This window comes from Triturus cristatus, chromosome 5_1 (genome assembly GCF_964204655.1).
Source record: "Triturus cristatus chromosome 5_1, aTriCri1.1, whole genome shotgun sequence".
In the NCBI taxonomy this organism is placed as follows: domain Eukaryota; kingdom Metazoa; phylum Chordata; class Amphibia; order Caudata; family Salamandridae; genus Triturus; species Triturus cristatus.
This window is the reverse complement of record NC_140587.1, coordinates 770,130,375-770,157,034: the sequence shown is the minus strand read 5'-3', so window position 1 is coordinate 770,157,034 and position 26,660 is coordinate 770,130,375. Positions and strand designations below refer to the sequence as shown.

The window sequence follows — 26,660 nt, the reverse complement described above, 5'->3', positions numbered from 1 at the left end:
GGCCCCGTGCTCGGCGGCCAGCTAGGGAAACCTACCAAACCCACACATTTCTGAATAGTAGACACCCGGAGGGATTCCAGGGAGGTATGGCTTGCATGGATCCCCCAACGTTTCCTTACCCAGAATCCCCTGCAAACCACTAATTTAGCTGAAAAATTCCCTTTTTCCACACATTTTTGTGTGGAAAAGTTATGGCATCATCGGGCTGACACAAATTTCCTACCACCCAGCATTCCCCCAGGTCTCCCGATAAACATGGTACCTCACTCGTGTGGGAGTCCCAAGTACCCGCGACAGGCAATGTCCCAAAATGTATTGAGGCGACATCAAAATTGCCTATCACAAAACAACCTGGTTTTGCAAGGGGGGTCATCTGCGTTTTTGGCCCCGTGCTCGGCGGCCAGATAGGGAAACCTACCAAACCCACAAATTTCTGAAATCTAGACACCCGGGGGATTATAGGGAGGTATGGCTTACATGGATCCCCCAACTTTTTCCTAAACAGAATCCCCTGCAAACCACAAAAAAACACTTTTTTCACACATTTGTGTGTGGAAAAGTTGCGGCATCACCAGGCTGACACAAATTTCCTACCACCCAGTGTTCCCCCAGGTCTCCCAATAAAAATGGTGCCTCACTTGTGTGGGACAAATGCAAAAACAACAGTTGATGGACAGAATGCAGAACAATGTCATACATTCACCCCAGTACAGAGATCTGGGCCTAAATCCATCGTTTTTTTGCTCACCATGCCATTCCAGTTTGAACCCAGCTATATGCAAATCAGTCTTGACCCTGAGCCACATGGGAACAGTCCAGCCCGAACTGCTAAGCCAGGTCCTCCCTGGATTGGAACTAAGCATCCTAGGACCGGTTTCGGGGTTTCACCCCTCTTCAGCCAGGATAGCTTGATTCCAGCGGCATGGAGAGCACGGGACTCACGTCTGAGCATACCCGTACCACTCGGGGTGACAAATGCAAAAACAACAGTTGATAGACAGAATGCAGAACAATGTCATACATTCACCCCAGTAAAGAGATCTGGGCCTATTGATTCCAGCGGCATGGAGATCACGGGACTCACGTCTGAGCATACCCGTCCCACTCGGGGTGACAAATGCAAAAACAACAGTTGATGGACAGAATGCAGAACAATGTCATACATTCACCCCAGTACAGAGATCTGGGCCTAAACTGGGGTGGCATGGTGAGCAAAAGAATGATGGATTTAACCCAGATCTCCTGACTGGGGGTGAATGTTTTGATTTGTTCTGCATTCCGTCCATCAATTGTGTGTCTTTTGCTTTCTCGCCCTAAGTGCGCCAGGTATGCTCAGACGTGAGTTCTGGGCTCACTGTGCCACTGGAATCAAGCTATCCTGGCTGAAGAGGGGTGAAACCCCGAAACCGGTCCTAGGATGCTTGTTTCCGGTCCAGGGAGGACCTGGCTTGGCAGTTCGTGCTGGACTGTTCCCATGAGGCACAGGGTCGAGACTGATTTGCATATAGCCAGGTCTAAACTGGGGTGGCATAGTGAGCAAAAGAATGATGGATTTAACCCAGATCTCTTGACTGGGGGTGAATGTTTTGATTCGTTCTGCATTCCGTCCATCAATTGTGTGTCTTTTGCTTTCTCGCCCTAAGTGCGCCAGGTATGCTCAGACGTGAGTCCTGGGCTCACTGTGCCACTGGAATCAAGCTATCCTGGCTGAAGAGGGGTGAAACCCCGAAACCGGTCCTAGGATGCTTGTTTCCGGTCCAGGGAGGACCTGGCTTGGCAGTTCGGGCTGGACTGATCCCATGAGGCACAGGGTCGAGACTGATTTGCATATAGCCAGGTCTAAACTGGGATGGCATGGTGAGCAAAAGAATGATGGATTTAACCCAGATCTCTTGACTGGGGGTGAATGTTTTGATTTGTTCTGCATTCCGTCCATCAATTGTGTGTCTTTTGCTTTCTCGCCCTAAGTGCGCCAGGTATGCTCAGACGTGAGTCCTGGGCTCACTGTGCCACTGGAATCAATCTATCCTGGCTGAAGAGGGGTGAAACCCCGAAACCGGTCCTAGGATGCTTGTTTCCGGTCCAGGGAGGACCTGGCTTGGCAGTTCGGGCTGGACTGTTCCCATGAGGCACAGGGTCGAGACTGATTTGTATATAGCCAGGTCTAAACTGGGGTGGCATGGTGAGCAAAAGAATGATGGATTTAACCCAGATCTCTTGACTGGGGGTGAATGTTTTAATTTGTTCTGCATTCCGTCCATCAATTGTGTGTCTTTTGCTCACTTGTGTGGGAGGCCCAAGTACCCACGACAGGCAAGGGCCCAAAACATATTGAGGCGACATCAAAATTGCCTATCACAAAACAACCTGTTTTTGCAAGGGGGTCACCTGGGTTTTTGGCCCGTGCTCGGTGGCCAGCTAGGGAAACCTACCAAACCCACACATTTCTGAAAAGTAGACACCTGGGGGATTCCAGGGAGGTATGGCTTGCATGGAGCCCCCAACGTTTCCTTACCCAGAATCCCCTGCAAACCTCAAACTTAGCTGAAAAAATCACTTTTTACACACATTTATGTGTGGGAAAGTTGTGGCATCACCGTGCTGACACAAATTTCCTACCACCCAGCGTTCCCCCAGGTCTCCCGATACTCGTGTGGGAGGCCCAAGTACCCGCGACAGGCAAGGGCCCAAAACTCATTGAGGCGAGATCAAAATTGCCTACTGCCCCCATCTGCCCCCGGGGGGGGGGCCGAAAGGCTGTAAGGTGGCGGGGGGTGGGGGCATTGGCATCCCCGTTTTGGGCAGCCCCCCTACTTAAATGTGCCAACAAAAAAAATCCCAGTTGTCAAGTGGGCTTTCTACCCCAATACTTACCTAGCAACAAATTGCAATACCTGGTTTCAACGTGTTTCTGGTATGTTTGTAAATTTGTAGTGTTCATTCTTCTTTTCATATATTTTTCTTTTCGTTTGTCTTGGCTTTTCCTTACATTTGTTGTTTTAAATAAATAAGATCAATGCTGTTTTTATGTGTTAGTATCTGATTTACTGACTTTTTGGAAATTCTAGTTGCCTGTCTTATGAAAGGAGACAGCTTCTAAGTACTACATGTGTGTATCCATATAACATACATTTGTATTTAAATACATGTAACATATTTTAACCCTTCAGCCAGTGTTGACACCCAAGGATTAATTGATATGAGTCTTTGAAGATATAATGCTCCTGATTAATGTTTAAAACCTGCTGAGACATAACATTATTTTGAGAAAACTGCTCCGCTGCCATTTGTACCCCATCTCCAGTGGTTACCCAGCCAGAAACATCTGCAAGTTGCAAAAGCCTCAAAATCAAGTCACTCAGTCATCCTGAACATGAGTAGATCCGAGCACAACACCTCTGCTTCATGGAACTCTGCTCCAATGGGTACTGGTAAAATAGTCCATACAGTACAGTCAAATCCACTGTTCACAAGACCCTGCATGGGAAAGTCACCTCCATCTAACCAAAATCCATCTAAAGCACCAGCTAAACATGCATCTAAAATGTGTTTTCCTGAACCTCCCTACCATCTATTCTATCAAATGCAAGCGATTCAGTGGGTGAATATTCAGTGTGGTGCACTCGAAAACTCCTATATGTTAAACCGAAACAGAATTTCTTATGATCTGTTAGTGAATGCATTTGTCCCAAGAGGTCTTTATTGACCTTGGTGCAGCGTAAACTGTGTCACTTCTTCCTGGCAGGCATTTTCCTATGTGGTGGTCTCTGTTCTGTCCTACAGACCACCTCACCCTTCCGTTCCCAGCCTACCACTTTGGAACAACTGGAAAGTGGTAGCAAACTCTAAACTAAAAGACCACAAATATATGTAATTGACCCATTATGCCCCATAGAGTCGTAATTCTCAGAACACAACTATATAAAGAAGAGAGACACCATTTAAGTGGCTTCAAACAAATCAAGATTTACAATGAAGTTTACTTGTTTTTTCAGTTATAGATCGAAGGATATTCCCTTCTGCGTCTTTAACTATTAAAGCGATGCCTGCTACATAGAACGTCTGGATAAATGCGCCTCACAACCGCCAGTCATCATCATCAATACTTTATTCGATTTTAAAAATAAAATTATACAGGCACAGCAGAAAATAGAACAACATCCCAATTATACAACAAAGCATACAAGAAATATAAATATTGACATAAAATTGCATAAAAACATCAAGAGCGTTATCATTAATAACGACCCCTGTCGAGCTGACCTGTAAACCCCAATGAGAAACATTGACACATTATAGCAGATTTCATGAGCAGCTAAAGGTTGTAGCTATAGAAAGGGAGGCCTACCCTGAATAAGTCCAAGGGTAAAAAAAGAGTTTTTAAAAGCTTGTGCCAGTCTATACTCGCATTGCATAACAGAGCAGATTTTGCTAGCCAAACGAATGAACCCAGGTTGTGAGGACCCTATAAAAGCATTCATTTGGAACAGAATAATCTGTAAGGTCTCACTGGCCTCACACCACCAGAAACAAGAATTTATATCCATTGGCAAAGGTAGCTAAGAGCTTGATGTAAATAGGGTTTTCATTTGCTTAATTACATTTTACATGACACACACTATTGAAATAGAAACCCTGTACATGCCAGAATCTCCAGAATCCTTACTTTCGTGGGGGAAGGAACGCGGGCACTGCTGAAAGGTGACAGAGCTGATGTCCTGTAAATTAAGGAACCCAGAAAAAGCAAGCCCAAATGACATTATGTGGCATGATACCATTCCTGTAGCAAGGCGCAAAGTACCGCCCCCGCTCACCAGTATACAAAAGATGGACTGCCACTCTGTGATTTTCAGCACTGGTCATCTTTCTCAGTATCTTATGGATACATCTGGTAGTGTTACTTTTTGCATTAAATGTTCACGTTGATTAATAGGATTTATACCGTAGAGCTGTTGGGTTTATAGTGTTAGGGCCAGCAGCCCAACTTGCTATGGGAATTTTCTCTATTTGAGTGGATTTCCCAATATTAGACACTGCAATAGTATAAACTCGGAAAGGAAGGGTGTGGTCAGTGGTTTGAACTATGTATGATGTCTTCTTTTCATGGTGTAGGTCACAGACCCGCCTCAGTATCATGAATGCCATATGTGAGTTTTTGGTTATCTGGCATGGACAAGCAAATTAGGTATTTTCCTCACTGAAGAAACCATCTGTTGCCCCATAATCTCTGAACACAAACCTTTTTATAGAGCTGGTCAATGAGAGTGCATATGTTTGTGTAACTTGTTTACTTCTCATGCACATTCATGCTGTGTATTAATAATTCAGGGTGCATCCTTCACAGACAATAAAATGATGATAAGAAGAATGCTTGAATGAATTTCCGCTGTTCAGGCCACATCCAGTCCGTCATTTTTCACACACTGTGAAACAGAGATCAGCCTAGGTAAATGAGTCTTGGTCCTGATCCTATAGGAACAGTCTTGGCCAATTTCCTGGCCAGATCCCCTCCAGAAGGGAACACAAGCAACCCTACACAGGTTTTGACCTGGGCCTCATAAGTGACGCGCAACTTGAGTGGCATGGCACAGTGAGTATACGACTCATGTCCCTGTATAGTCACAGTACATAGGGTATCTACTCCAACAAAAACATTTTGGGCCTAGACCTGTTTGAATTAATGTCAATTACTGGCAGGGCTGCTTTCCACTTCATTGTTTATCACCTCTTGTAGCAGTCTTAGTATTGCACCATTGTCTAAGGGCCTTATTATGATTTTGGTAGTGTGGCAGAGGGCTGCCACACCAACGCCCCGCTGCCACACAGGCAAAGCCATATTGAGACCCCCGCCGGATTCCGACTGGAATCCAGGTCGGGCAGTCCAGCGGAGGCTGGCCTGCAGCGGTGCAGAGCTAAGACTCATACGAGACCCCTAGCAAGGCACCGCCATGGGAACACCGTTGCACGTTCCTGCAGGTCATGGACTGTCAAGTTCATGCCCTGCAGGAACTGGGGGTGCATGCATACATGGGGGCACACCATATGCCCTCTGCATGCATCCCCAGCAACAGTGGGCCTTGTAGTGCCCCCTTTGTTTCTTCACACCACACTTTTCACGGTGGGCTCACCGTCATGAAAACTGTAGCTGTGAGGAAGCTCCTAACATGCTTGGTGGTGCCGCAGCAGCACTGCCACCATATTAGAGACCTCAGGCCACCACAAGACGGCCAGGGATGGATATCTGGCAGCAGCAGCGGTACCATGGCGGTCTGACCCCCCTACCTGTAATAGGGTGGTCGGGCCACCTGTGTAGCAGTAGCTGCACCGCCACTGTGGGTTTGGTAGTGCATCGGACCGCCAAACTCATAATAAGGCCCTCAGAGTAATTAAAGCATTCCTTCAATTGCTTTGTCGTTTGTTGCACCACCCTTCAAAGGTGTCAAACTAATCATAGCATGACCGTGTGCCCCACAGCCTGTGGGTTAATGCTTTGACATGGAAGGCTACTGGAGTACCTCTCCACCCTCTGCAGGTTTTCTAAGTGTGAAGGGTTAGCTAATGCAATTATTAAGCCTTTGATATCTCATCACCTGGCAAGTTACCCTGAATAAGGTTGTCCTATACTAAACAGAGATGTCATTTTCTTACAGCCTGTAGTTGCAACCTTGAATATTCAGATGGTTGTGAGGAGGGATCAGGCATCTGTTACTGTAAACCGAACTTCAGTGGGGGAAGCTGTGATCGTTGTGCTGAAGGGTACTACAACTTTCCATCCTGCATCCGTAAGTACATTTTAAAATTCTGAACTCAGACATCTTTCAATGGAAATAAATACTTTCAGACTAAAGGGAATTTCCTCTGAGGGCACAGGGTAATCTGGGATTGTATTTATGTTTATATTTTCTTGAAAAGTGAAAAATATTTAAAGTTATTGACTATTTCATTAGCATGTCTGAATGCATAATTGTCTATTATTTCTATACAATTAGTCAATCCAAATGTCATACTTTTTCGAAAATTCGCTTAATTTAGGGGTGATAAAATGTAAGGGGGAATTAGAGATTTATAGAACTGAAATTGTACAGATTTGTATTGTTTTTTCATTTATACCCATTTGAGCATGGGCAGTGGTCCCCTGGCCAGTTGCTTCACCTTGCCCTCTTCCTGCCTCATCTGCATCGGTAAGAAATGCTACCTGCAATTTGAGGCCCAATCTGGTTGGAACCGGTCCAGAAGAGACTCCTGCTGTCCATGGCCTTGACATGAACGGATATTGCAGTGACGATGCCCTTTATGAAGGCCCCCCCCCACCAGAATTTGAACATTTGAACATTGTAAGAGATTGTTTCTGATGATATATTTTGGTCATCTTGACCAGTAAGCAGTTATAGGAATTCCCAGCAATCCAGAATGGAGCTGTACTTTTATGAAAGTCTGAAATGCAGGGAAAGTGCCTGTCTGACAGCTGTCTCCCTGCCTAACTTGGAACACGTCTAGTCAAACAAATTCAGGTAGAAATGCTGCTGGACTGACCGGAGAGGAAAGAGTCCTGCATGCTTTGGAAAAGGATGATGGACTGTGCTCCACAGAGAGGAGCCTCAACTCAATCCCCTGGCCTGGGAAAGTAAGAGGGGGGGTGGGCAAGGCTGCATCAAATCTAGAACCATTGACCGCTTGCAAATCAGAAACATCAGTGTGCAAATCCCTTTTCGGTTGTCTTCTGCTTTGTTTTGGCTGCTGGAGTCTGTACCCCTGAATCTGTGAGCATCCCTGATACTAAGAAAACCAACTATGGCTGGCAGTTTCAAAGTTATAGGGCATTCTTTTGTGTTGCATGAGAATTCCTTTGTTGCAACTCTGGAAGCATCAGTTGTTCCATAACATAGGGAATTGCGTCAATATTGGGCACTGGGCACTGGACAATGTCCACTCACCCACCTTCACAACCATTGTTGTGTTCAACTCTTGGGTGAGAACCTCTTTGCATGTTGGGAGATGGGTCCTTGTGCAGGTATATTTGTGTGCACTGAAGAGAAGTCCCCACATATGGATTTGTGTTTTGCTGCTTTCCTGTAAGTGGGGTGGGACACACAATTGGGAGAGGAGGGTGAGGCTCCCCCTGTACACTTCAAAGGGTGGTCTTTGTTTCAGTGAAAAGGTCACAAGGAAGAGGCCTGGCCACAACTCTGGAAAGAGACGGATTGATAAGAGAATCATAAAGAGTAGGTTTGAGGACCTGGGCTAACCTTTTGATGTGCATATCACTGTTCCTGACATCCAGGTGTAAACTCTAGTTCCTGTGATGGCCTTTGTTGTAGGACTATCCACTTTGGAGACACCCTTGCTATGACAGACTGCTTTTCAAGAGGAAGAGGAAGCAAAGGAGTGGACACTTCAAAAGAAGCAGAACCCCAACATAAAACTTCAAAGAATTGGACCCTAAATCACATTTGGTGTCTGGAAATTAACTATAAGAAGTAGAGTTTGAGACCCCAAAAGTTGTGATCTGCCAAACAGCCAGACAGGCTGTGTGAATAGGGGAAGCTCTGCAACATTTCTGCCTGTTTTCAGGCCTGGGGGACAAGGCCTGCTAGTGTCCCTACTGGATGAGGGGACATTACCCAGGGAATCCAAGACCACCTGCCCAGTAGCCTGGAGTGCCAGCACCTGCCTGATTGCCCAGACCAGTCTGCCCTGTGAAGAAGAGGAGAGTTTTGGAGGGAGTGAGGCTCTGTGGGGATCCTTGTCAAGTGGACTGTCTTGGCGAGGTTTGAGGAAACGGCTGCTGCACCGATCGGGTCATTGCCCATGCGCATGTCAGTGTTGATGATCCCCGTATGCCAGGAGGGGCAGCCATGGGATAAACTGCAGGGTGGTAACAGCCAAAACCTTGTACGGTAGCGTGGTAGCAACCCTGAATGCCAGGAAGGGCCGCTGTAGGAAAGGCTGCTGTTTGGCAAGGGCTGTAGCCCTGTGCAATAGCAAAACAGTGACCGCTTAATCCAGGAGGGGTTGCCGTGAGACCTTTGCTTTGCTGATTGTGCCAGAGGCCATGGGCAGTGGGTTGCAGTATCCCCAAATGTCAGAGGGGGTCATTAGGAACACCAGGTTCTGCAACTGGTTCTCCCCCCATCCCACCACCAGAGAAGTAAGGAGGCATCGGGAGTACCTGGGCACCGTGACCCAGGTGAGGGGAACTTGCCCCAGGGGAACTTTCTGCTAAATTAGCACAATAGCGCTGGAATCTATTGACTTAAAGTTGGAGTCATAGTGGCCTCTTGAGACTTGGACTATTAGTGGGCATACTCTGAATATTACCAATAGTAACTGGGGAATACCCACAATTGCTAATGTGAGGAGTGAGTGGGACAGTGAACCACCCAAATTACTGGAGCCCCAACCTCAGGGGAGGGCTGTGTAGTTGTTTATGGATGTTGTATTTTTCCTTTGTGTAGGTGGCATTAGGAAAACAATAATTTTCTTTTGTCATAAAAGTGAGTATTTCGCTGGACATTGATATATTGCTGCTGCTGCACTCATATTGTTTTGGGAGCCCGTGTTCAATAACCTGTATCCACACCTCCCTTGGACTGCTCAGACCATGTTGCCCTGGGAGTACAGTGGAGAAGGGGTACTTGGCCCAGTTACTCAGAGTCCACAGTAACAGCAGGTCCCGGACATCAGGAGTAGAAAGCCTCAACCCCCATGGTTGGGCCCAGTAGCCCCTGTGTGCCCCGTGGCCCCTTGAAAGGGGTTCCTATAGTCATTATCTGACAGGGATTAGACTGGTCCTGTATTATTATTTCCTACACAATTAGACCATTGACCAGTTTCTAAATTGGAAGCTGATTCATCACACTCTAAAACATAATGATATGTAAGGAACAACTGCCCAAAGTATCCTGTTGAACACCCGAACAAGGCTCCAACATAAGTGGAGGGTGTAGTCATAATCTGTTGTAGCTCTTGGCATAGTCAGTGGAAGGATGTCAAAATATAATCAGTTTCCAAGCCTGTGTGCAGTCTGAGCACATTTGTTAAAGTAGACTAAACATTCTGTGAATTCACAACCTTGAGCAACAAAGGTTTACCCTTGCCATGGTGAGCATCTATGCTAAACCCACCTCTTTGAATACAACTGAGCACATGTGGCAGAAACTAAACCAGTTTGATTTTTTTCGGGTGTACATAGTGCTCATGAGAAATGTTTTGGGGACATTCAGGAACGATATAAGAAAAGTTATTTTCTAGAGACTGAATTAACTACTTGTGAATCCTCGCTTAGATCTACCAAGCATGAGAGTCTGTTAGACTGTGGGCTGCGATGCAGCCCGCCCGACTGCTTCCCTCACGTGCACTCTATACAGAGGTACGCTCCTTTCACTTACCTGCATCGCCACGAGTATCCGTGAGCTTTCCTTTTTAGCAGCCGGCCCACTGGTGCAGTCTCTGGTTATCCTCTCCCTGGATGCCACGCTAGAAACCACCATAATCCTCCTTCCCAGAATCCCTAGGAAGGTTCATGTTTGTTTAGCTTCCCTATCCATGATGGCGATGTCTCTATTGATGTCTTTGGTTTTCTTCCCAATCCAATATGGCGGCGCCATTCTCAGATGTAACTTCCTGTCCTGGGGACATGAAAAGGGTTGCATGTTCTTCATTGTTGTGATGCAACACTTCTTCACTCCTGTTGGTGTGTTACATGCTCCTGTTAGTCTTTTTCAATCCAGTTGGTACACTTCGCTCCTGTTGGGAGTTCATCTTTCTTGACGGTGTCTACAGTGGTGCTCCAGTAACCTGTCCGTTGGGTCCAATTTCTCTGCCCTTGTCATCTTGGAGCCTTACAACCTTTGGCAGGGGTTTTTTCCCTTCATGGTTTCCTTCTTTCGGGCTCCTTGTGGAAGGCACTATCTGCTTAGACGCTTAATGTTTCGGCACCATTGTGGTTAATGGAAGCGGTCACCCATATCGCTGGCAAACCAAGACTGTAAAGAACTGGGCTTTAAGATCTACCAGGTCAATAGTCAGAGGTTCCTTTCGTGAGAGACCTGACAGATTGCATGGATCCCACACAAGTTTTGACTCAAGTTAGACAAGCAGACCTAGCGCACGCGTTAGTTCAGGCGCTTCATCAACAGGTTCAGGAACTTCAACAACTACGGAGTGAGAACCTGGCACTTCGTCAAGCACTAACCGCTAGAGCTTCTGAAGTTACTATGGTTTCTTCAACTACTCCCTGTTTTTCTGGAGATTCAAACAAGTTAAAAGAATTTTTGGATTCATTGACTGTGCTCTTTGTCTTTCAACCTTCACAATTTATGCTAGATCTAGCCAAGCTAGGATATCTCATCAGCGCTCTGTCCGGTCCAGCACTTTCCTGGGTGACCCCTCTAGTAACTACAGAAGATTCAATTCTTTATAATTACTCAGCCTTCCTCACAGACTTTAAGCACATGTTTAAGAGGCCTGGCGTAGAGTACCAGAAAAAGCTCTCTATGATATCCAGCAAGGCAACCAAGATGTCTTCACCTACATCACCAGCTTCCACCAGTTGGCCACTGCAACTTCATGATTTGAGATGATCCTCATCACTCTTTATTGCCGAGGTCTTCGTTAAGAGATAAAGGATGACCTAGTACATTCAGCTGGAACTGAGGCAATGTTGACGCCGATTGATCAGGCATTATCCACCGCCTGTGCGAACGAAGGTCTGAAAAGTGTAGAACTTGTACTCAACAGCCTTAGGGAACTGTTCGTTCATACACCACAAGAGTTGAGGCCTCTCCAATGGAGTCTTCTATGCCATCCTGTGAAGAGTCAACTCAAATTGTTCTTGCTTGTGGAATACTTTCAGAATCTGAATGAGAACATCGATGGAAGCAAGGGCTATATAAGTATTGTGGATCACCTGGACATTTAATTCATGCTCGCCTGCCTCGGCCCCAGAAGGTGTCAGCAAAATTCCAGATCCCCTCCTCTTTAAGAGGGAGAGGACAGGAAGGTCTAGTAGCCCTTCAATCTGTACCTCAAGAGAACTGTTAGTTTCACTTTTTCTTTTGCCAAAGCAGTTGAACTCCCTAATGGAATGACTGAAAGGGTATTGGCACTTTTGGATAGCGGAGTTAGTTGTTTATATCTGAATGATAAATAGGCGCATGAAAAAAGAAGTGCATACGGTAGATGGTACACCATTGGTCTTTGGACCAGTTAAAGAGATGACAGTTCCTATGAAGTAAACCTTTGGAAGACACTATAAGGTGTTTTATTTCAACCTCATGACCTCGCCTATTCATGTCATGATCTTAGGTATCCCTTGGCTTGTTCGACACAACCCATACATCAATTGCGAAACAAGGACTATTAGTCTTTCATCTAAATTTTGTCACCAATTTTGCTACTTTACGGAAGATTACTGAACCCCAAAGGTAATGTCCCACAATTTTGTGGCTAATTATAGTACTATCAAAACCCTGCAAGGAGTTCCTAAAAATTACCAAAAATCTATAGATTTATTTTAAAAACCCAAAGAGGCATCACTACCTCCTTAATGAGAATCCAATTGTGTAATTCCCCTAGAACCTGGTGCCACTGCTCCATTTGGAAGAATCTACTCACTCTCGGAGTCTGAAAAGGAGGCGTTGAGGCAATACTTTGAAGAAAATCTCCAAAATGGTCTCATCACTCAGTCCTCTTCACCTGCTGGGGCCTCGCTATTTTTTGTACTGAAAAACTCCAATGAACTGCGCTCAGCATAGACTTCAGAGGGTTGATCAAAGTAACCATCAAGGACAGTTCTCCCTTGCCACTCATTAATGATATCCTGGGGTCTGCTCTGGGTGCAAAAATGTAAACTAAATTTCTCCTTCGTGGGACCTATCATCTACTGTGAATCAAAGAGAGGTATGAATGGCAGACAGTTGTTAGAACTCCTCTGGGACACTTAGAATACTGTGTCATGCCATTCGGATTAAGCAATGCTCCATCGGTCTTTCAGCGCTTCATGGTTCATATCTTCACAGATTTAATTAACCAAATTGTTGTGGTATACTTGGAGGATATCCTTGCCTTCACTTTTGATCCTTCTTTGCATAATCAACTTGTTACTCAATTGCTTGACAGGTTTGCGACAATTGCCTGTACTGCAAACCTGAAAAATGTGAGTTTGACCAGCCTGAGGTTGAATATTTATACAAAACTGGAATTACCATGCACCCTCAAAAGGTCTCTGCTATTTTAGAGTGGGCTCCACCATCTACAATCTAAATTCCTTGGCTTTGCCATTTTCTATTTGCAGTTCATTGGGGATTTTGCCTCCCTTACTATTCACATAACACCAAACTCTAAAGAAGGAAAATCTCCACCATGGTTTCAAATGGGATACTCAATCTGAGAAAGCATTTCAAAAATTAAAACAAGAATTCACCCAAGTCCCTACTTTTCCATCCACTTTGTCCTCCATATATTCGCTCTTTTTTGGAAATACTCTGGTTACACCATTAACTGGGATAAGTCTCTGGTGTATGTCCTGAGCAGGTCCCACCCAACCCTACCTAAGGAGTGCGGGGCGAAAATAGTCACGGATGGATTTTTATATTTGGGAATCTATGCCAAGACCAACCCCGACATTTTTTACGAACATAATTTGGCTCCTCTGCTAAGCTGATTTCAGGCTGACGTTCGACACTGGAAAATCCTTCCCCTTACCCCATTGAGCAGAGCTGCTCTTTATAAAATGATGGCACTCCCCCGCTTTATCTATGTCCTACAGAACACACCCTATTAAGGTCCAGGTGCAATACTTTGTTGCTATTGAAGCGCAGGTACGCTCCTTGCTCTGGAATAATGGTGCCCCTAGAATAGCCTTGACTAAACTCACGAAAAGCTGGTATGATGGAGGTATTGCTCTACCCGCAGTCAAAAGCTATTATTGGCCCTCCCAGCTGGCTGTCATTAACCAGTGGGTGCATTGGCCTGGGACAGATACCGCCTATAAGATGGATAGGCATAGCATGCTCCCTGGCAAATACACCAGGGCAATCTATGGTGGAAGGAACCAGGCTCCGAAATACACCCCGACTTCTAACACGGTCGCTATATGGCAGGCCGCGACAACCGCATAAGAGTGGAAGGGTAGAATTACACAAGTCTGCTTGACACATACCAACTTGGATTGCTGTTGCTGCATCCCGGTTTCGACAAGTGGGACACGATTGGTCTCTGCAGGGTTGGTAAACTATGAGCGAGGGGTGGGGTGGTCCCCTTCAGCGATCTCCAGAGAGATTATCAGTTGCAGAGCGGGGAAACTTTTCAATATCTCCAAGCCCGGAATGCTCTACAAAAGGCGATACCCAAGGGTACGGAACTACCTGCTTCCTCGACCCTGGAGGATAGACTGCTGGACGACTATCTCCAAGAAAAAGCAATTTCCCTGACATATCGCAAAAATACTTAACAATACACTGGCCGCACTAGGGAAAGTTCGTACCCAATGGGTGGAGGATGTTGGGGACCTTCATGACGAAGAATGGCAGGAAGCACTGGCCTCCACCCGGGAGGTGGCGATATGTTCCCGATTCAAACTCATTTAACTAAAACTCCTGCACAGGGCTTATTACACCAGTTCTGTGCTTGTAAAAATGGGTGCCCTGAACTCGGATACCTGCCCTAGGGGATGTGGTCAAACTGGTACGTACCTGCATCAATGGTGGAATTGCCCGATTCTTCAGGCATACTGGGGTAGGGTTACGTTAGCACTGTCCTCGACCTGTCATAAAACCATTAAAGTCTCACCCCGCCTGTGCCTCCTTGATATCTGGGAGGCAACTGACCTGTCTAGAGCCCAGAAGGTTTGGGTCACCCTCAGCTGTATGGTTGCTCAAGTTTTGTGACTGGGAGTCCGATATGGACTGGTGTATGCAGGTAGAGGGGGTGGTATATGAAAGTAGAGGATGCCCACAAAAATGGACGAGAATTTGGGGGGCCTGGAATGTATCTAGGGGGATGATCTGCACACCTTTTTATGATACCTCCCCATACTTGGCAGACCATGTGAGGGTATAATGTCTGTATTTTTAGATTTGTACATGGCACTAGCTCCAAGTATTGATTTACTGTACCAACATTTCAGATGCTGTTCCACTGTACCTAATTTGTATGAAAATTTGGAATCGCACTGCACTCTGTCTCCCTTTTGTTTTTCCTTCCCTGTTTTTGTTTATTCAATAAAAAAAATTGTAAAAAAAAAGAATTCACCCAAGCTCCTATCTTGCGTCATCTGGACACCAGCAAAAAGTTCATCGTTGAAACAGATGCCTCGGATTGAGCCGTCAGTGCAGTTTTGGGTCAAGTGCAAGAAGTGAACCACCTAGGACATCCCATCTTTTATCTTTCTCATATCTTTTCAGATTTCGAAGGGAACTATTCAGTATTGGAATGGGAACTCTTGATCATGAAGTTGGCCTATAGTGAGTGGAGACAATTCCTAATGGAAACAAGAGTACAGTTCGAAATTAGTACAGGTCACTGAAATCTTCAGTATCTTTGCAACATGCAATGTAGGAACAGTCGCCAGGCACGATGGGCTAATTTTTTCATCATTAGTTATATTCCTGGCTCCAGAACACCTTGGCTGATGCTCTTTCACGTATGTCCTCCATCATTGACCACCTTTGATCAGAGTATTCTGGCCCGTCAACATATTATTGGAGCTAAACAATCTTTCCTGGACAGAGTACTATCCAGTTATTCCATGAAGCCATTCAGTGATTACAAAGGAAAACTGGAGTTCTTTACTTTGACAGATCCAAATCAAGACAAATACTATTCCAAGGCCTAATTAATACCTATTGAAGGTTTACAACTTGAAGTTCTTAAAATGTGACTCCCCCGTAGTTGGTCATCGAGGTAACAAATCCACTTTAGAATTAATACTTTGTTCCTTTTGGTAGCCTTCTGTACGTACCGACACAGAACAATATGACACCTCTTGTCCAAATTGTGCTCAAAGTAAGCCTTCTCATACCTGACCTTTATGTTTCCTACACCATGTATCCATTCCACCTGCACCCTGGCACACCATATCAACTGAGTTCATTACAGCATTACCTTTTTCTGCAGGGAATCGTGTCATAATGGTTGCAGTGGATTCCTTTTTGAAGATGACCAATTTCACTCCTCTAAAATATTTGCAGTCAGCGAAAGCCTACATGGCCTTCATCAGGTTATCATGCCAGAGTGAGGTCCTCAGTATGTATCTCGGTTTTGGAAGCATTTTTGCAAATCAGTGCTCATGGAGGTTGCATTGTCTTCTGCTTTCCATATTCAAACCAATGGCCAGTTAAAACATTTCAACCAGACCCTAGAACAATACCTCCAATGTTTTTGCAGTTCTATTCAAAGTGACTGGTCCACCTTTTTGTCTCGTTATATTTTCTTATAATTCAGTTCATAGTGCATCCAAGACTACACCATGTTTTTGTCTATATGGACTTCATCCGTGAACCTTCCCTTCCAGCTTGCAGTGGTCTGTTGTAGTTCCTGCTGTTGCTACATTTCTTCGTGACCGTTAATCTGTTAGGTGTAAAATTGTTCTTAATTTGCAAGAAAACACGCAGAAGATTAAAGTCTCCTCTGATGCCCATCGGCGTCAATCTCCTGCATATTAAGTTGGAGACATGGTTTGACTTTCTTCCAAATATCCACCTGTCTTTAAACAAATTCAAACCATGGTTCTATGGACCATTCAAGATTGTTCATATCATTAATCCAGTGGGGTTCCGGGTCCAGTTGCCACTATCATGGAAGGTGCACCCAGTATTTCATTCCTCCTAGTTAAAACCCTATGTAAAGGACCCCTTTTACCATGTCTTCTCATGGCCACCTATGATTTTGGCAAATGATGCTTCTGAATATGAAGTTCAAGACATTTGTGACTCCCGCTTCTTTAACAATCGCTTGCAGTTCTTGATCCATTTGGAGGGTTATCCTCCCAGTGAACGATCATGGTAAGATGCTTCTGCAGTTCATGCCCCTGACCTGTCCTGACGATTCTTTTAACAATTTCCTGAACAACACGGGCCTCTGGTGGGCATACTGTTATTTTGTGCCCCACCCTACTGCTTTTCTTGTGGTTCTCTCTGTACAGCGGGATGCACCTTTCACTTACCTACAGGGCTGTTGTAATACCGGCAGTCCTCTGAGAGTAGCCACGAAAATTTCTTCATGGCAGCCGGCCCACCAGAACCACCACAAAGAACGAATGAGCCCCTTTTAGTGTTCCGGAAGATTAACACCGCCTGTGTGCAGCAGGCAGGTACAATGTATGAAATTATAGTCAATTCTTCACTGAAAGGTGTTTCTAGGTGAATTAGATATAGAAGGGTACATTTCAGCATCTTTGGTTGGCTTTCACAGAGAAACCCAAGCAACAGTTACAAACTCACAAACTTGAGAAAATACTTCGACAATTCTGTAGAAATGCCTTGAGAAGGGTCTGTGTGAAGATGCAAAGTTCATTGACTTGCACCTTCACATTTTGTTAGAAACTTTGTGAGTTTCGCAAATTCCAATAATGGTGTTTTTTTTTTTTTAATGAGGAGCAGCTTCATTTGTGTATCCACTCCCTGTGGTATTGGAAAGGAACAGCCCTGTCAAGAATTGATTAATTCCAATAAGAAACTCAATTGAATCTAGGGTTGATTTGGGAAAAAGAAATGCATTTGGAGCAGCGTCAACAGCTCTTTGCAGTAGTAGCAAACTGTTCCATCTGTTGTGAGAGGCACAATGGCAGTTGGTGGACTGGCACCACTTGGCAGATATCCCTTGTCAGTACCCTATCCACCAGCCCATCCTCTGACCTAATTCACACATTGTATCATCCACTGACAAGTGAACACACCTTCCTCCCCAATGACCCCAAGGATGTGCCTCCTTCATCTCTGAGTACTGTCCCAGTACGCCAGCCCATTTCTTGATCCCTGCTGCATCTCCTATAATTTTGGCCCCAGCTGTTTTCCAGTCATAAGATGTCCCACTTTATGAGCAGAACATCCTATAGGAGGAGGTAAGAGAACAGCCCAAGTGTGCAGAGTTTTTAATGAGGTTGATCTTGTAGTAGCTGAAACTGCTGCCAGGTGAAAGACAATTGTGGTGGATATGACACAGACAAAAATATTGTTTGACTGGCCTTCCAACTTGGGGCCCGATTCCAATGTTGGGCGGGCCAGAGTCCGTCCGACATCAGTTGGAACTAGAATCGAACGACCTCCTGTTGTCGGTTCCAGTCCAAGAAGTAGGATGAGACCGATCCCTGTTTGGTCGCAATCCTATTCTTTACAATGGAAGCATGCATTCCAAACAGAATGCATGCTCTCATTTCAAAGAGCAGAGGTGCAGTTCATCCCTGCACCCCGTGGCAGGCACCTCAAGGTGTCTGCAACCAGGTGCGGGGATCAACAGGGGGGCACCATAGGTGCCCTCTAGGCTGCCATTCGGCAGCCTTGCACCCATGGGGGGCCGGCTGGGGGCCCCCAAAGACAGATTCCTAATGCCTTTCTGTGTCAGAAAAGCTGGCACAGAAAGGCAGTGGGAAGCTGCCATCGTAATCCCTCGGCCGGAAAGAGCCGGCCGAGGGATTACTGCAGGCTTTTCAAGAGGCAGACAGGCTCTCCGAGCCCATCGGATGCCATTCAGAAAACCAATTCGGATTCCCTTCTGACTGACTCCATCAAAATGGGTCGGTCGAAAAGGAATCCGAACGGGCAATTCCGATGCAGTCGGAACGGCTCCGACTTATGGTTGGAGCCGTTCCCAACTGTATCAGAATAGGACCCTTGGTCTGGGGCGGTCCACTATCATTTCTAGTGGTTTCTCTCCTCTGCAATGCTACCCTGCACTGATACATCTGAAAACGTCTCTGACAACCATTAGTCCATTCTGCACATTTATAATGTTGGTGTTGGAATTGTGCTCTTAGTCCCCATAGGGAGGCTGGAGTAAAAAGGGTGAGACATGTGGGCAGAATCATGGGGCAAAAGCAAGAAAGGTGGGGTATGAGTAGACTTTCCTGTTTTCAGTTTCTATTTTTGGTCAATTCTGGTGGTGTTTTTTCAGTTTTTTCAATACCTTAAAAACAGTGTTTATCAGTGGTTACACATTTTTGCACCATTAAAAACAAAAGAAACAGTGTTTTTCCGGTGTTTATGGAATTTTAATTTCATTTTAATTATTGCTTGCCTTCTGCACGGATAGTGCATCAGTATAGATAGCGTGTGCACAGGGTATATGAGGTCCAAATACATTTTTACTGCACCAGAATGGACTACAAAGTCAATAGCAGTCTTCATTATCTCCGAAGAATGTAAAGATGCTTTCAGCATACCATCTAGCAAGGATGTCTTTAAGGGAAGCACTTCAGTTCAGGTATCGATTTTGACAGGCCATCATACAACTTTTTCATATACATAGCTGAATTACTGCAAATACAAACAATATCACTCCAATCTTTTTGAACTTGGTAGGAACTTTTTTCTGCAGCATTCCAAGTGACACTGCGTTCCATGTTTACCAAACTTCTGGTGTTATGTTTTCACCACTATCTCAGATGCTTGGTGACAACATTTTTTTCACATATACCTGTCACTACATCTTGCTTTGAATGTATAAAGCCTGGGGTATTTGGCAATTCACTTACAATCAATACTGACTTGCTAGAAAAGGGGGCTGGTGTATCAAAAGATTTCACCCATTCTCTGTCTGTGGGTAAGTGTGATGTGCATATTAGGAAGGATTCTTATGAAACCAGCCATTTTACCTATCAGTGAAATCAAATGTAGCCAAAATATCAAATATGATTTTGATATTTCCTGATTCTCTACAGTTTATAAAATAACTAAATAAGACCTAAAAGATGCATCTAAACACTGCATCTTTAGACGAAAGACCACAAAAATGAAAAAGTAGAAGGAAGAAGAGACAATGTTTTAGTGACATCTCTAAACAACAAAACTTGAGCAGAATAATGTTAGCCCAGTCTTTCTTGATGCTACCTTGCATAACAAAGTTACCTTGTATTGGCCCTTTCAGGAAGAAATAAACATGACTTTCACTCTTTGAATGGCACTTAGTGTGTGGTTGCAAAGGTGTTTTTTCAGTGTTTATATTTTTACACCGGTGATGGCTATTTTCCTTTCAGTGGGGTTTTATCAGTTATTATAGGTTTAAACCTAAAACCAGATAGCCTAGGTATGAGGCAGAGTCAGAGGATCCAAAGCAACAGAGGATTGACAAGGGGTGAGTTACACCAGTTGCCACAGATTCTTTCACCACAGCACTCCTGCCATTCTGCTGGGAGTTATCATGGAACATAACATCTTTTATACGGATTGATACCTCTCCTAGCTTAATGTTAGTTTGTGTTAAGGGCTACTACTTATATTTAGAAACAGCATTCAAAGTAATGTGACCATTTCCTAGTTGTTAATCGAATGGTTTTTTGTTCTCATATGATGCACATTATCACCATATCATATAGTGATACTTGATCTCATCAGTTTTTAAGTTTTTAAATATTTGTTTCCATGTATAATAAAATCAAATAACATTCAAAATATAAAAAATTCACCTCCTTTTAATTTACCATTTAAATTAATAACCACATGTTGAATCATGTTTTTTAAAACAGTCTACGGTCCAAGGTATCCATTACATTAACTTTTTATGTTGTTTGTATCGAGATTTAACAATGATATCTTAGAATGCTTACATTTATGATGATGTTACAAATGTATTCTACTATTGTTCTCCTAACATATCTATTGCAGAGATATGTTGGGAAATCAATTGTTAATTTAATTTGTGAAACAATTCTTGTAATTGTAATTATAAATGATCATGGTAAAAATCATTTATGATTATCTTGCTAGTAGGGGATGGCAGACATGTCACTACCAAGGAAAATATCTTTGCATACTCTGTACTGTGTGCTTGTTCCTGAATCCCATATTCTTAGAGGAGGCAGGCCATTAGTAGTTCCAGTACAGAAAAATTGGTCTGCATGATGGCCTGGCTACTGCTCAACCGCCCACTGGCCCAAAACGTCTTTATGGATTTCACCACTCTTCCAAATTTAAAATGCAGGAACTGGAAGGGCATAGCCTGGATATGACATCATCAAGCAACAATTAGCATTAGGATATCTTCTTACTCTTCTGGTCCCTGCATCAAGTGGCACCCCAGGCTGCTGGAAACCCACCAAAGCCTCTGTATGCAACTGCAGTTATTGGATTGTGTGGGTGCTAATGCTAATACCTATCTCTTTAATCTAAAGCCACACTTTGTCTTTGTTTTGCTCAACTCGCTTTGTGTGAGAGTCAGGGATGGATAGAGGACTGGATGGAGGAGAACTGACCTACTAATGCTCCAGGGCTTCTATCCCTGCTTTGGGGTTGCCCACACTTTACATGAGGGTCAGTGGTGGTCACAGGTGCCTCGTGCAGGGATACCGCAGTATGGGGTTTCCAGGGTTGCAGGTTGCTGTAAATATACAAATCATATTTGTCACGGTGTTATAGTTTGGTTGTAACACTTTACACTAGAGGCACTCTTATGGTTTGACACCTCGTGATGACCTTTGACTACCATCATTTTAATTGTCTTTTGGTGTTTTACTTTACCCCAGCATGAATGTACGACGTCCTGCATATGCCTTGTTTCTCCTGAAGATTTCTTCTCGTAGTTTTGAAGTGGGAGCTGTCACAGTAGAACAGCTTGTCAAGAACAGAAAGTGTGGGATGTGCATTAGAAAGCATGAGAGAGAGAGGTGTGGAATGTACTTTTTGGTCTCGAAGTGCAGTGTTATGAGCAGTGGTGCACACATGGTGCACACATGTGCATTGTGTTGTACATTAAGAGATGAAGTATGTGATGCTATAGGCAGTGGTGCAGAAATGTGCATTGTGTAGTACATTGGGAAGTATTATGAAGTTCTTACTATTGACTTTAGCATGGCCTCATGTCATCCTGATTCTGACTCTGCCTTGCTTGAGCTTTTCTGCGCGCACAGACAGGCCCCAAGAGTGTTTGCAAGTAGTTTGGGTTAATCACGTCCAAGGTTGTTTTGTGAGACATTGTTTAATGTACCCTGGAAGGCTTTCGTAAGCTTCATTAAGATAAAGGCTGGAACATGTGAGAATGTAGAGGGAACGTGGGAACTCCTTTTGCCCTGGAATGCTTTCATGGAAGGTGGCCAATTCCAGCAAGTTTCCTTGGCGCAGAGGGAAAGACTCTCGAACCTTCTTGTGTGTTTTGAGACTATAAAGCCGTAGAATATTGGCAGCCAGCTTAGGAGCTCACGTGCTGTTACAAGACGAACGGAACCTGGGTTCCAGTCGAGAGTCCATTGCCTGACTGTTAACGGGCTCCTCCTGCTTGAGGTGGCAAGGATGTCGAGTAAACGATCGGGTGAGGTGATTTGGTTCTGACTACTGCCATTGTGATGCATGGTTCCAGTGGCAGTGGTTATTTGAGGTGTTTTCTTTGTGATGTGTGAGTCAGAGTGCGCATCCAAAGTAATCATTTGATGTATTTAGTGTATATATATCTTTCTGATTTCTTGTAGGACATCCAGTATTATTTGCTGCTTGTTTATTCAGTATCATTATTCATGCATTTAACAGTTACATTTGCCACGTGTGTTATCATGGCTTGCATATAAATATATTTCTCTATATACATTTGAATGTTACTCATTTGATATCTGGGAAAGCCTTTTTGTTAGAGAGCAGTGCATAAATAAAACCCCAAGCCTTATTCTAAAAAGATTCTTTGCATTTTGTAAAGTGAAACCCCTTCCTAGGTGTTGTTATGTTTTATGTTTCCTGCTTCGTCGTGTTTAGGCCATCGTGTGAGAGTGGTATTATTATTTTGAGGGCGAGGCAAGACACACTTGTAACGCATGACAAATATGTTGGCTAGTGGAGCCTGGGTGAGGATGTAAATAGATACATCTTAATTGGTTGACAACACATTTCAGCTCTATGTATATAGTTTGTTTAGAATCTTTTTGCCTGCTGGGTGTAATATAACACGTTTTATTGGATCTTTTTTAATGTTTATGAGATAACAAATTAATCCAACAATTCATCTCCAAACACTTCTATGGTACAGGTGTGTTAGGAGATAAATTGTTTAATTTATAATAATATAATAAAATAACATTTATTATAATTGGAAGATAAATTGTTTAATTTATAATAATATAATAAAATAATATTTATTATAATGATAATCTCAAAAAATTATTTGAATTAAATTGTATGCTTATCCTGCTATTAGAGAACATGCCCCTACTAAGAGAAAAATACTCATATGCTTGGTCCTGTGCTCTAGACCAATGTGGTAGAATAATTAGTTACTTGGATATGATTTGCTGTTGTTCTCAAACTTCCTTCCTGCACTACCCCATCATGTCACATATTTCCTCAAGTAAAGGGTTGAAGTAAATCATCTTGCTGGGCGGAAAGGGTAAGGAAACATCTCCAAACGTTATGGGGATATAGGGGAAGTGATTTCTTCAACAACATGGAAAATGTTTCCTTATTGATCAAAATAATATGAAACAATGTGCATTTGCACATCAGGCTGCCTTTCCAATTGTGGAGCAGTACCCTATATACTTCCACATTAGAGAAAAAGCAAAGACCTATGACATTCCCTGAAGTACACCTGGAAAGATGAGATGGTGCAGCTTTCAAGGCCTTTTACTAGGAATGATGGTGAATTCCTAAAAGTCATACATTTACACTTGTACATTGGAAAGTAAATGTACGACCATTGTACGACGTTTGAGAACCGGCCGCTATGTTTCTGAGATAATGTTGAAAAACTCTTACCTGGTTGATCTTTAAAGGCATTTGATAGGCAAAACTTTCTTCGTTCATGTAATGGAGTACACTTTTTTTCACAGGAATCCCTTTCTATCCTGTAACACCAACGCCTGATGATCCTTCCGCTGGGCATATAATAAGTAAGTTATTTATTTGTTCCTCCCTATATCCTTTATTTCTTTATTAAGTAAAACATGTAGTCTTTAAAAAAGTACTAAAATGGTTTCTCAGATTGATGGTACATTAGATTCAGAACCAGATGACCTCCAAACACTGGAAATTGTTGAAAGGCAACAAGTGGCCCTGTCAGTAATCAGAGTATGTTTTATTTTTGTAGTTACAATTTTTTATCCTTTTGAGGCAATACTAAGACTCTCTTCAAAATGCAAGTCTCAAGACACTAGTGCTTCGACTGGCTGCATTTTTTATTTTATTAGGGAAATTTAGAAGTTATAGAATTCAAGCTTTTTTAGCTGACCTGTTAGTGGGACAGAGAAATAATGTGCAACAAGACTGGCTCACGTGCTTATAACATTATTGACCTTTTTCATTATTGATCTTTGAGCATATATTCAACACAAGGGATATACCTCAAAACACTCAATTGTGCATGGGTGTATAAAACCAGCATTCTAAAAAAACATTGGCAATTGCTATGCATAGTTTACCGCTGGACCTGCCATCTTTGGCATGATTTTCCCCCAACTTTTTGACTTCCATCCTCCTGTTTTTGCTTACTTCGTTTTTACTGGCTGTAGGACTCTGCACACTTTACCACTGCTAACCAGTGCTAAAATGTTTGTGCTCTCTCCATTAAATATAGTTACATTGGCGTATACCCAATTGGCCCATTTCATTTACATGTAAGCCCCTAATAAAGAGGTACTACATGTATACAGGACGTGTAAATTAAATGCTACTGCTGTACCTCCAGCACTGATTGTGCCACCCATTTAAGTAGACTTTTAAACATGTCTCAGGCCTGACATTGCAGCCTATGTGTGAAGTTTAAACTGCCTTTTCATTATGATGAAATAAACCTTCCTTTGTAATACATATATGTCACCCCTAGGGTCGGCCGATATATCTCATAGAGCAGGGTGCAGTGAATTTCAGATGTTGGACATCCACTTTTAAGTTTTACCTGTCTTGGTACTGAAAAACTCTTAAATTTGTTTTTCACTGCCGCAAGGCCTACCTCTCCCATATTATAACATTGGGTTACCTTATTACATTTATAAAGTGATAACTCTCAATTGGTAGGAGACAAGAATGTCAGATTTGGTGTATAAAGAATTGTAATGAAAACCCCTCTTTAATAATTAAGTTGGATTTTAAGTCATAAAGTTGGCATTTTCTTGTCACAGCCATTGGTGCCTGCAGCCTATATCCTGGGCCACATGACTAGGTGTATCTGGCAGGTGGTCTTCATGAATTGCGCCCAGACAGTGAGACAAATGGGGAATAGGTGTTGGCAGGATGGGCCATCTTTGACTTGATGAAGGGGAGCTGTCACCTACCCACTGCATATCACAAAGGCTCTGCCTGAGCACACTCACAAACGGTCTGTCTCTAGTCTTTTGTCTCCCCAGACAAGTTGGGGCCAGGGCATGGAGGTAGGAAATTCCAAGCATTTCTGGGGTCGGAAACCTCCAGAACCTTCTACTTCAAAGTGGGCACCAGGTATAAATATTGGATACTCAGACTCAACTCTTCAGTACACCTCTAAACCTGTTGAAGACTCAGAAGGGTTTATTTGCTGCTGTGCAAGAAGGGCTGCTACTCTGCTCCCCTATTGACTCAGTGAAAAGGACTGGACCTACATCTTGAATGAAGGACCACCAGAGTGACTCCAAGGGCTAGTTGGCTGGCTTTCTGATCGGAGTCTCAGGGACATAAAAGGCTCCAACCACTTTGAACCCAGCACTTGGACTCTGTCTGCTGTGAGTCCTACCCCCCAAGTGGTGCCACCCCAGTCCTGGACCCTTGGAAGCGGACCTAAAGGGGCTCTGGCAACCCAGCTGTGGCCTTTTAGCAGAACTGACGCAGTCTGATGCATCTCCACTTTAGAATTCCCGCACCGCGATGCATCCCCGACGCCTGATCTCTCCTCATAGCCCTGTAGCTCCTCAGAACCACCACTGCACGAAGCATTCACGGCGCGGGATCTTGCAAAAGCGATTTAAGGTACTTGGTTAAACTGGTCTAAGTTGGTTCATGAATCTTGCCTGCGCTTCATCAAAGTTGCATGACCTTGTGACTTTGTCCTAGTCCAGGCTGACCAAATAACCTCAGTTGCCTCTTTGTGCTTCTAGGCCTTATTTTTGCTTACATTTTTTAAATTGCATATCTTCTGTTCTACTGATTAGATTTTTGTCATTTTGGTCACAGATAATTAATTAAATTTTACTCTATTCTTCTAATTTAGCGTTTGATTTTTCTTGTGTTGTATTTTCACTTTATTACTGTTTGACTTGTTACATATTTTACATATTGCCTCTAGGATAAGCCTGCCTGCTTGTGCCAAGCTTCCAGAGGGTTAAGCATAGGTTAATTAGGTGTTTGCTTGTTATTTCACCCTAATAGAAGTTGTTGTTGCTGCTTGAGTGGGGTTTTACTTTCCTCAACCAGTAACCCAATTTCCTACAGTCACGCACATGCTACTTTTTATTCAGTGGCGACATCCGACCTCCTGTCTCACTTTGTTTTGCATTTGGGGCAGGTGATTCTGCCTTTGAGTAGGTCTATCATGCAGGAAATCACAGATATTCATAGATC

The 26,660-nt window shown here is 43.7% G+C and overlaps 1 protein-coding gene across 1 annotated transcript in view; it reads left to right on the top strand.

Annotated features, from left to right (window-relative positions):
- Positions 1–26,660, top strand: part of LAMA3 (laminin subunit alpha 3) — an 881,606-nt gene that overhangs the window by 267,060 nt on the left and 587,886 nt on the right. The window contains exons 10-11 of the mRNA XM_085605753.1: positions 6,651–6,782; positions 23,963–24,022. Of these exons, the coding sequence (XP_085461879.1) occupies positions 6,651–6,782; positions 23,963–24,022 (192 nt within the window). The remainder of the gene's footprint in view (positions 1–6,650; positions 6,783–23,962; positions 24,023–26,660) is intronic.